The sequence below is a fragment of the Protomyctophum bolini genome (assembly GCF_963924005.1).
Source record: "Protomyctophum bolini genome assembly, chromosome: 15".
Lineage (NCBI taxonomy): Eukaryota > Metazoa > Chordata > Actinopteri > Myctophiformes > Myctophidae > Protomyctophum > Protomyctophum bolini.
Genome location: NC_137876.1, coordinates 22,560,462 through 22,572,961, shown reverse-complemented (window position 1 = coordinate 22,572,961; position 12,500 = coordinate 22,560,462). Strand labels below are relative to the sequence as shown.

The window sequence follows — 12,500 nt, the reverse complement described above, 5'->3', positions numbered from 1 at the left end:
TAATATATCCCGTTAGGCCTATCGATTTGACAGTATCAAGACACTGTGTATTCTTTATTTGTCCCTGTGGAAATTCCTTTTGATTTGGATACCAGACCTCAGGTTCACTACTGTATAACAATAAAATACAAGTGCTTTAAATTAATTAGTTCACACACACCTGTCAGCAGAGTGGTTTCCAGTCATGACCACCGTTACTGTGGGACGAGAAAGAGAGAAAGAGGTTAAGTCAAAGCAACGCCTGCAGTTCACCTTAACGACCACCAGGTGTCAGGTCTCACAGCTAGTACATACTGTGACATCTCTCAGTTGAACCGTTAATTTCATTTGACATGTGTTCAATTTAAATTCCAGAGTCAGACAACCTTCCTGTTTTCCTTGAGCCATAACTATAAAAAATGTCAAGCCTGTGCTCGGCTGGAAGCTAATAATAGAATCCATCAGAGAGGGTTTATAATGAGTTATAATAATCCAAAATAGATAGTTTCTGTGACTTTCACATACTCTGCATAAAGTGCAGCAGCCGAACACAAAATGTCTCGACTGTGCAATGACCCAGAGCGCATAATTACAGTATACATAGCAGAGCTGTGCCAAGCCACGGCTACTGTAGGACGGAACTCGGGGAAAACAGGAAAGTCCTCACAGCCAACACTGAGCTTTTGGCGCACGGCTAAATTTAGTCTCCCTGCTTTCTTGTGTGGCAATGCTTTAGGCCGGGTGTGAAAAACAAGGAATTGGAGAAAATAAAAGGAATCTGAGAATGCATTCATGTTGTCATAGCAGGACGAGAGCCGAGAGGAGAGGGACGATTTTTAAGTATCTAAACATCATGAACAAAATCTAGCCCCCACGAAAGAATATGTTGCTCCCTATATTTCTAAACAATCAACATCTTACATCAGTGGTTGTCAACCAGTGGTCCGGGGACCACCAGTGGCCCTTCAGGGGGTTCCAGGTGGCCCCCAGCTAAATGATGGAGAGTAGTTTGTAACCAAATAGACCATTATTAGATATTTAAGTCTTGAGATTGTAAAACGAAACCCAATGGAGCCTTATCTATATTTAACTCTTGAGATTGTAAAATGAAACCAAATGGACCCTTAGGGGTCTCAAGAGTTAAATAATGGTTAAACATCTGCAATACTAAGAATTTTTATATTGATCTTTTTTTTAAATCTATATTTGCCTGTTATCTCTCCTATGGTACCAACATCAATACAGCATGATGTATTGATGGGTCTGAGTGGCTAAATGTCATGAAAAGACCTTGATATGAAAAGGGTTGAAAACCCACTGTCTTATGCCTCTATTAACCCATTCAGGACGGGAACCCCCTTTGGTGTTTTAAGCAGGATGTCATACTTTAGTTTTTTGTTTTTAATCGTGAAAACGTGCACATTTTTGAACATGTATTCTTTCACAGCGAACATCTTTTATTCAAATCATTGCTTCCGCATGGAAGGTCCCTGGAACAACATATTTTTACATTGGGGTCCGCGGCCAATTTCATATAATTCTGGTTGGTCCTTGACATGACATAGCTTGAGAATCACTGATATAGAAACATAGGTTTTTCTGAAAACCGTCATGATTTAGATAGAAGACATTTGTAGAATCAGTTCTCAGGTCTAAATGGGTTGCTATAGCTCAAACAGTTTAGCTTACCGTCCTCGTCCATGGACAGGTGCCGGATGATAACGGGCGTGGTGTAGGCCGGCGTGATGAGGGGCACGCCGGACGGGGTGGCGTAGCCGACGGGCACGGGCACAGAGTAGCCAGACGTGATGCCAGCGGCGGGGCCAGCGGGATCCTCCGCGGGACTGGAAGGCGAGGAGGAGGGGGGCGAAGGAGGCGAGGCGGCGTGCTGCAGATCCAGCTGCTGCTGTTGGATGGAGGTGATGTCAATCACGGAGTAAGGGTTGACCTTGCCCTGCTGGGTGGTCCTGCGGACAGGGGGAGGGGCAGCCCCGGAAACACCCTGGACTTCACTCCCTGTTTGGCAGAACACACAGAAACAAGACAGCTTGTAATTGATAGCAGCACTTTCCATTCCGATATAGGGAATATGTTTTTTGTGTGTAAATTGTGAGAGGCAACAGTCTGGTCACGTGAGGCTAGGTTGCAAGGGGCACGGCGCAGCTCCAGCGGTACGAAAGCACGCCTCAGAGACACTTATAATGTAGTTGTATAGACGGGGTGAGCCATGTTTTGTTTCCATTCCTTAGATTTTTTTACTAGACGTGTGTACCCCAAAGTACACAAAAATCATACCCAAAAGTACATAGCGTAATTACACTAATATTACACTATTACCTTAAATGCACAATTACACTTATTACTAGGGATGGAGCTTCTGATCTGAAGCCACAGCTACACATAAAAGCGGTTCCGTTGTCGGCAGGATTCGAACCTGCGCGGGGAGACCCCAATGGATTTCTAGTCCATCGCCTTAACCGCTCGGCCACGACAACCTGTGCCACACCAACATTGATGATTTGATGGCAGAGGACACTGAGGAATGTGCTGTTTACAGAGGAATGTGTTGTTTACACACACTGTCCATCCTCTACAGTACCACATGACAGCTATTACAGTAGATAGTATCTGGATACATGTTGCTGGTGGTCTGACATACTGTACTGCATTACCCATTAATACTATGCTATTACATTATTACACACAGATAGACAAAAACATGTTTTTGCGTTGTCGGCAGGATTCGAACCTGCGCGGGGAGACCCCAATGGATTTCTAGTCCATCGCCTTAACCGCTCGGCCACGACAACCTGTGCCATAGGGACCTGCTAAGTGCCCCAAAGTACCCAAAAAATACCCCCAAAATACCCCAAAGTACCCCAAAGTATCATAAAGTACCAAAAGCACCCCAAAGTACCCAAATGGAACCAAAAGCATCCGCAAACGTATACCCAAAGTTCCCCCGAAATACCCCAAAGTACCCAGAAGAACTCCATAAGCTGGCCTGTTCCGACATCACAACACTCCATATTTGGGCATGACTGACATGACACAGAACTCCATATAAAGGAATAAAGGGACACAGAGAGACATATACAGACATCTCCATATATGGGCATGAAAGGGAAACATTTCCGGTTGTCCAGAAGCAGCACAAAAGCCTCATTTGGCATGCCTGACAAAGAACTCCATATATGACCATAAAAATAACTGGGTGGGGCATTCATTTGACACACGTGTTCATACACCACTACAACGATGCGCAACTCTATTAGCCAATTGATCACACCTGGTCACCCCCCTACGGGCACTGTTCTAGTAAGTGTAATAGTGTAATAAGTGTAATAGCGTAATAGTGTATAATATGAGTCCTACCTCAAGGAATTATTCTCCCTGAAACCCATGCACACCATGGTGACGGTTGCCCTTGAACTGTGGAACGCCCTACACAAAATCATAGCCAATAATACTAATAGTAATAAGTGTAATAAGCGTAATCACAATATTACCTGAAATACACAATTAGATTTATTACTAGGGATGGAGCCCGAGTATCAATAAGCTTAGGCTTGTCGAGCCCGTTATCGGGTATAGCATGAGCGAGCGGCCCATGACGTCAGCTGCTGCGGCTCCACCACGTAATGACGAGCGGCCATGTGTGTGCGTCCTCGCAAACAGAGAAAATAGCCGATCTGCATGAGGAAATTGAGCACTCTCGTCGGGAGGGGGGCAGCACAAATATCCTACGAGTAGGGCAAGTTGGGCAACCAAATGGTCAGCTACTTCCCTGATGCGAGCTCATCATTCCATATGACTGGCCCGTTCCGACCTGTTAGCATTAGGAAGGAACTGTAGCAAGTGTTAGGACCCGATAGGTAGGAAGCGTTGGGACTCGGTTCGCAGTCCAGTCGCCAGCACGACAACCTCTGCCACACTGTACCAGTAAGACGCGCAAACGCGGGAAGCGAACGCAGCTGAGACCCTGCAGATCATGTCTGTCTGTCTGTCTGTCTGTCTGTGTGTCTGTCCCACTGTTACTGTATATGTGGACCTGGCCCCTTTTGTGCCCATATATGGAGCTGAGTGATTGCTGATGCAACACACTCCATATTTGGACGTATACAGCGGGACAGACACACACACAGACAGACAGACACACAGACAGACATGATCTGCTAGGTCTCATAGTAAGTGCTCACTGCATTCACAATCAATCAACTAGGGCTGCAACATTGATGATTTTCTTAGCCATTACTGTGACGATAAAAAAGTGTCAATGTCAAGTTTATTTCTGACATCGGAGTGACACATGGCAAGTTGCCTTACATCGACGTGTGGCCCAGTGGTAATTGTATTCACCACGGAGCCGGGTAGCTTGACAAAAGGACATTTCAGTGGCAGTGTGGCACATCTAAATATAAATGCACCAAGTCTCTGTACGTACGTACAGTACGTGTAATCCACGTAACTGGAGAACCGTTCGACCCACCGACTTCAAATTCGACAACCCCACAGGGAGTGCAGTGCACGCTGTCGAGTCGGTCGGACCCACAGTTGTCCGGAACCGCCACAAAAGGCCTCTGCCCGGGCTCTGGACAGGGCCTCTTCCAAGTGTCCATATATGGAGCTGGACTGTTCCGACATATGCATAGACTCCATATTGGGCCGCTCTAGTCAACATAAAACAGCAGTGGCACATCAACATAAAATACTGCAACTACTAGTTAGTTTTGACACATCTAAGAGAGAATTCTCCATCTCATCTATTTGCAGCTTTTACAGAATATATATATATATATATATATATATATATATGGTACATGTACAATGTAATGTACCAGCTACACTACAGAGAAAGTAGCTTGTAGTTAGCTATAAGTAGCTTGTAGTGTGGTTTAGTGTACCTCTTCATAAGAGTAACCAGCAGATTAGCAAGCGCTTATAACTGATCCAATTACTGGTACACAAGACAAAATGAAAACATGGTGGAAAAGCCTTGATTCTAGAGGGCGTGTGTTGTGTTATATAGTCAGTCTGTCTGATTTACAGGCAACTGTGAAATGGTTTGACGGCACGCCCTCTGCTTTAAATCAGCTGGTGGGCCCTTTTGAATGAAACACAACTGTGTTTACGATTTCACATAAATCTCCACACACACACACACACACACACACACACACACACGTGTGTATTTTACAATAGCTAAAGCCCATGTCCTACTGTTAATCTTGTGTACTGTCACTTTAAGAAACAGTGGCAGGCCGGTTAGCTCAGTTGGTTAGAGCGTGGTGCTAATAACGCCAAGGTCGCGGGTTCGATCCCCGTACTGGCCACTGTGGTTTTAGCCGAGCTTAAATACACTTGCATAAGCTCTATACAACTCACAGAAACGTAACTAAGGCAAACATTGACTCCTGGTAACAAGAAATATTCTATCAGCTGCTGTGTGTGTGTGTGTGTGTGTGTGTGTGTGCACACGCCTGTGTTGTGAGTGAGAGAGACAGAGAGTGAGAGATGAACATTCCAAGCATTCCAGCTTCTTTTGTTGTTGTTTTGTTGGCTTGAAGGATAGCCAAATAACCAATGGTCAAAAAGTGTAGAAGTGAAAAATAGAGAATAGTTGAATAAGAAGTGTTGAAGTAGGAGGAGCTGCCCGATACATGATCAGCTCTGGAAGCTGATAAAAACCTTGAGCTCACACCTTTCAATCTAGCATACAACATTGATGCATGCTAGATGTAAACAAGCCACAGGGTAAGTGCCAATGCATTTCCAATGGAAGTCACATGGTTTGACACAACATTTTTGTTGTACAGCTTTCGGCTGTGTTTCGACTGCCCCCCTCCCCCTCATACAACAAAAATGTTGTGTAAAACCATGATGTGACTCCCATTGGAAGTGAATTGAGAGCTTGCATCAGTAAACAAGTCTCATACAACATGCATCAATCTGGTGTGCACGTGTGAGTCAGGCCTTAGCAGTGTACAGATGTGTGTGTGTGTGTGTGTGTGTGTGTGTGTGTGTGTGTGTGTGTGTGTTGTATAGAGCTTATACAAGTGTATTTAAGCTCGGCTAAAACCACAGTGGCCAGTACGGGGATCGAACCCGCGACCTTGGCGTTATTAGCACCACGCTCTAACCAACTGAGCTAACCGGCCTGCCATTGCTTCTTAAAGTGACAGTACACTAGAGTAACAGTGGGTCATGTGCTTACAGACAGACACAGAGCTTGTATGTGAACAACACATTTTATGAACTATTCTGTAATGAATGAGCTAACCCTATCAGAGCTCTCTGTCCCGCTGTCTGACATGGTAATCTTGTGCTGGGGTCCCGCAGGGGGTTATACTTGTTCCCCTACTTTTCTTGACCTCTTTCTTTGCCACATATAGCTAATCTATAATCTCACCCATTGGGTTAACCAGTAATAACAAATTACAATGTAACAGTGTCATTAACCTGATATAGTGTAATAGGGTAATAATAGGGTAATGATGACACTGTAATCACTTATTATATCATGCTCACACTGGGAATCCACAAAGAAAGTAGGGCCCGCTTCCTGAATGGTCACCACATATCACATGACTGAGATCTAAACCCCTCCCACAGCCGAAATAGCTCAGTTGGGAGAGCGTTAGACTGAAGATCTAAAGGTCCCTGGTTCGATCCCGGGTTTCGGCATTTTAACCCCCCCCACCCTGATGGTAATTAATTATCCATAGTTAGAACTTTCTCAATAGATACAACCAGTAGTAACAGGGTAATTAGTGTTATAACACTGTTATAACAGGGTAATAACACTGTAATTAAGTATTAACATTCATAGCCCTTTTTAATCCAACACAACCGTGTATACGATTCCACGCGCACACACGCACGCACGCACGCACGACCTATGTCCATCTCACAGAAACTGAGCAAACGGTGAGCTACTTTGGTAGGGAGGTATTATCAGAGAGAAGTTATCTCCAGCTCATGTTATAGAAGGGTCAGACCTTACATGCTCTCACTCAGACAAGTCGATCCGAGTTCACATGGCTGATATCATAGCATTGAGTGTTTTTAAGCTTGGCTAAAACCGCAGTGGCCAGTACGGGGATCGAACCCGCGACCTTGGCGTTATTAGCACCACGCTCTAACCAACTGAGCTAACCGGCCATGCTTCACCGAACCCCTCCCTCCCCTGCTCTCCTCTCAGTGTTGACAGGAAGGGGGGGGGGGGGGGGGTGAACTCCTGGCATGTAGCAGTGAAACAGAGGAAAGAGGACAGACGGAGAAATGGGTACAACCTGAACAACAAAATAGAGCGAAATAAATAAAATAAAATTGTAAAAAAAAATCTTGGGTATGATCTGGTAAATTAACAGATTATTTGCACAAAGTCAGCCGACATTGCGAGAGTGCGCTAAAGGAACAGGGAAAATACACCCTTTCTAAATTATAAGGTTCTCTAAGGAGGTGACATGGGTCAAATTGCAAGAATTCTTCTCAATGAGAAATGTGCACTGAAAATATTTTTTTAAGTCTTCCTGTAAAAGCTTAACCTCTTAAAAGTTCAGTTCAGTGGTTCCTCAGTCACAACCTTTTCGGTTCTTGACCCCCAAAATATATCACATTTGGACTGGTGAACAGTGAACTCCACAGATAAATATTGTGTAAATAGAAGATCTACGACCTTGGTGTCTAATAACGCCAAGGTCGCAGGTTCGATATCCCGTGGTGGCCACAGGCTGGCCACATGAATCAGCCATTTGAACTCGACTGAGTTCAAATGAGTTCGACTTGTCAGAGAGCATGTAATGTTCGTCACCCAGGGGTTGGCAATAAGGCCTGACTCACACCTTCACAACAGATTGATGTATAGCTGATGCATGAGACTTATTTACTGATGCAAGCTCGCAATGCATTTCCAATGGAAGTCACATGGTTTGACAGTACAGTACAGTACAGTACAGTACAGTACAGTACAGTACAGTACAGTACAGTACAGTACAGTACAGTACAGTACAATTCACTGCAGACAGGTCTGATTTTTAACATAATCACAAACTAAAGATGCTTGTAGTTGCGTATTATGAAACACAAAATCACACAGAGGACATAACTCTGTCACTGTTCCTTCCTTTCTATCAAAGGAAAGCATGCTGACCTGAGCAAAAATAACCCTGTTATTCGCAGTCAGTGTGTAGTAGGGCATTAACCAACTAGTAGACTAGTAGACTAGTAAATCCACTAGACGACCTTGTTGGTACTAGTTGACAAGTTGATTGTCAATTGCCAATTTTGTAGGCCTCAATATCAGGTAGATTATAGTTACAGTCACCAATGTACATAGTTTTTAAATGTAAAAATATTTATTTCCAAAAAAAAGAATAAGTAGTTAAACAACTAGTCGACTAGTAAACTAGGCAACTAGTCAACTAGGAAAAATGACTAAAAGTGAATGCCCTAGTGTGTAGCCTATACCTGTGCAAGGCTGTGGTGGTTTAACACCACTGTCTAACAGGCTGAGCTAAAGCAGTCATGAAGATAATTTGAGCCCAAGACAAATTTCCCTTGTGGACAATAAAGTTTACCTTGACCTTGACCTTGAAGTGCAACACTTTCCTTTTGCAGTCTCTCCACAGATCCACGCAAAAGAAAGAATCCAACTTTTAAAATGTCTAAACAAGAATGGAAGGGGCCACTAGAGTAGTAAAGGAAAGAAAAGTGTACATGTGTGTGATAGAGAGACAGACAGACAGAGAGAGAGAGAGAGAGAGAGAGAGAGATCCAGGGTCAAGTTGGATGATAAGTGTAGGGGTTGAGTAATAAGGGGTATCAACTCAAGCTATTCAGTGATACAACCCAGAACCCCTCCGGCAACAGGCAGACCAGACATACAAGGTGTTAGAAGAGACTGGCAGCCCCCCACCCTCTCATTGACACTCCCCAACCTGGGGGAAGGGGCCTCTTTTGAGTCAAGACGGCTTGACACAGAACAAAATGGAAAATAATGCTGTTCAGAGAAAAGACAACACTAGCATCAGGCCTCGCTCAAATATACAAAACGAGTGTCTCGTGTGAAGAAACAGCTTCAATTCGTTTTCAATGGAAGTCACATGGTTTTGAAGGGACGGCCTTGTTTCATGGAGGGGGTTAGGGCAGAAAACAGCAATGAAACTCTTCGGTTCAAAACTGAACTCTTCAGTTAAAAAAACCACGTGACTTCCATTGAAAATGAACTGAAGCCATTTCTTCACCCAGCATTTGAGTCGACAGATGTCATTAATAAGTGAAATCTGTAAATGGCTCAGCTAGAACGCTCCTACACAGCAACCCCTGAAGCCACACATGATACTCATTTGGTGACCGACCTGTTCTCCCGGCGTTTGCCTCCGTCAGAGTGTCCTCCACAGGAGGAGGTGGTGGCGGTAAATCATCCGTCCCCGTGGCCGCTGCGGTGGCTCCACTCGTCGTGGCGCCGGACACCACTGTCTTCTTCGATGACGCAGCTGTGGATGAGAGTGGCGCGGGCTTCGGGGCCTGACCCTCGGGGTGACTTGCCTCCGCGTTGGCCTGACTCTGGGATGCGTCGCCGGGCACAGGGGCAGCTGGAGGGTTTGGAGGTGGTGGCGGCGGCCTGTCGGCTTCAGGGACCTCGTCGCCACTGTCGTCGAATTCGAAGGCCTCTCCCTCATCTTCGGGGACATCGTCCACCAACACTGGAAAACGGGGAGAGAGAAAAGGAGAGATAATTAATAATAATAAAAATAAATAAAAAAGTTAATCTTCAGAATAATGGCTAAGAAAATCAGTTGATTGATTTGAATACTTTATTGGCCTAAATGTAATCAGTACGGGGTACAGTCAATCAGAAAAGTAATCAGTACGGGGTACAGTCAAACACACGTCCAATGGGGCCCCCGAAAAAAGTCCTTGCGGTCTTGTTTCCATTCAGGTCCTGGGTATTCAATTCATAATCATTGATTGATAATTTGATACAGTGTGGCAAAATACTAACGTTAGTACTTACCTTATTGGATGTTACTACTGGTGCAACAATGGCAAAAAGAAAATAATCAATCTTTCAGTTTTAATTGAGAGATTAAATGGGGTACAGGTTGTCGTGGCCGAGCGGTTAAGGCGATGGACTAGAAATCCATTGGGGTCTCCCCGCGCAGGTTCGAATCCTGCCGACAACGCAAAAAGGTGTTTTTGTCAATTTGTTTGTACTAGTAACATAGTAATAACAAATTAATAATGAGTAAATGCAGATGCAGTATGTCAAACCAACAGTAACAGCTGTCATGTTGTACTAGAGTGGCAGTAAGGATGGACAGATTGTGTAAACAAAACATTCCAAGTCTTCCAACCACAAAACCGTCAATATTGCAGCTTTAATTGAGAGATTAAAGATGGCACAGGTTGTCGTGGCCGTACCTGTGAGCGTTTGGATTTCAAGCAGAGTCCTTACGATTCCTAACAACATCCTAACAGATCCTAACACTTCCTAACACATCCTAACACATCCTAACAGCCAATCCTAACAGGACCTAACACAATCCTAACATGGGGGGGGAGCCAATCAGCTCTCGGGGGCTGGGAGGGGACTCCAATCACTCATGGGGGGGCCACGATAATCTCTTAATTAAATGTTGACAATTTGTGGTTGGAAAACTTGAAATGTTTTGTTTACACACTGTCCATCCTTAATGCCACTCTAGTACAACATGACAGCTGTTACTAACAGCAGATACATTTTACTGTTGGTTTGCATTTACCCATTATTCATTTGTTATGACACACAAATAGACAAAAACACCTCTTTGCGTTGTCGGCAGGGTTCGAACCTGCGCGGGGAAACCCCAATGGATTTCAAGTCCATCGCCTTAACCACTCGGCCACGACAACCTGTGCCACTTTTAATCTCTTAATTAAAACTGCAGATTGACTATTTTCTTAACCATTATTATCCTATGACAATAGCTTTTTTGATTAATCAAGATGTGAGAGAGAGAGAGAGAGAGAGAGATGGGGGGGGGGGGGGGGGAGTTGCACCACTCAGTTCACACGGGTGTGATTTGTTGTTATCTATGAAAGAATCAATGATTCAAACCTGCGTGGGGAGACCCCAATGGCAGTTTTAATTAAGAGATTATAGGTGGTACAGGTTGACTGTGTACCTGTAGGCCTTTGATGTAATCCATGGTCAGGTTTGATTGTTCACTGTTATTTTAACATACGATACGGTAGATGATCTTGTTTATTATATTTTGTGCCCTCATATAATATCCATACATATCTGAATTCTGTTGTTTGTGGTTTTTTGAGTGGTGCAGCCACTCCAAGGAACAGAAATGTGTGTCCCTATGGCTGGCTGTCTGTCTGAGAGACAGAGATGTACCAAGAGATGACAAAGTGGCGCTGTTGAGCTTCACACTGTGAACAGGTGCATGATGGGAAGCTGAGTTTTTAGCAGCCATTACGTGATTTTGGGTGACAGTACAGTACAGTACAGTAGAGGGACCCCCACATGGTAACTCTGTCATTTCTCGACTGTTTCGAACACGGGGCGGCTCGCCCAAACCGGGCCACCCCCTTGGGCGCGTTCCTGGGGGTCTGTATGTTCCGGGGACCCCACAGCGTAACTCTGTGATTTCTCAACCGTTTCGGACGCGGGGCGGCTCGCCGGAACCAGGCCGGCACCCTGGGCGCGTTCCTGTGGGTCTGGATGTTCCGGTGGGTCTGGATGTTCCGGTGATCCACAGGGACCCCCACTCGGTAACTCTATCATTTCTCGAGCGTTTCGGACGTGGGGCGGGTCGCCGGAACAAGGGCACGTTCCTGGGGGCATGGATGTTCCCCCCCGGGGACCCCCACATGGTAAACCTGTCATTTCTCAAGCGTTTCGGAACGCGGGGCGGGTCGCCGGAACCGGGCCGCCCCCCAGGGGACGTTCCTGGGGCCCTGGATGTTCCGGGGATCCCCCGGGGACCCCCACACTGTACCTCAGACAGTTCAGACAGGTCTGATTTATTTTTGTGTGTAGCATACATTTTCTTACTCTTACATTTCTTCTTTATTACGTTTGTTTATATCTGTTAAAACTCAATTAAAGTGTCGATCATAGAAAGTGTAGAACAGGTTGTCGTGGCCGAGTGGTTAAGGCGATGGACTAGAAATCCATTGGGGTCTCCCCGCGCAGGTTCGAATCCTGCCGACAACGTATGAACTTTAGTACATATTGGATGTTCCTTGTTGACAGGGGTCCCCCACATAGACATACATTAGTTAGATGCCTCTGGGTCGTACGTCAACACCACCCATGTATTATGTAGGGATCTTGCCATAACACCACTGAAAGAAATTAGCTTATATATTGATTTAGTCCATTTTAAACAATCATTTTGAATGTTTCACATTGATTCATACAGTAGATACAAAAATACACACTTTTTTTTAATTATAATTGTCAGAATAATGGCAAAGAAAATAATCAATCTTGCAGTTTTAATTAAGAGATTAAAAGGGGCACA

At 44.8% G+C, this 12,500-nt stretch overlaps 1 protein-coding gene across 3 annotated transcripts in view; it reads right to left on the bottom strand.

The window, feature by feature from the left end:
- arhgef10 (Rho guanine nucleotide exchange factor (GEF) 10) overlaps positions 1–12,500 on the bottom strand; it is a 120,566-nt gene that overhangs the window by 72,523 nt on the left and 35,543 nt on the right. For all 3 annotated transcript variants that reach the window (XM_080784570.1, XM_080784571.1, XM_080784572.1), the window contains exons 3-5: positions 9,339–9,686; positions 1,669–1,995; positions 161–197 (exon numbers count right to left, since the gene is read on the bottom strand). In XM_080784570.1, coding sequence (XP_080640696.1) covers positions 161–197; positions 1,669–1,995; positions 9,339–9,686 — 712 coding nt within the window. The remainder of the gene's footprint in view (positions 1–160; positions 198–1,668; positions 1,996–9,338; positions 9,687–12,500) is intronic.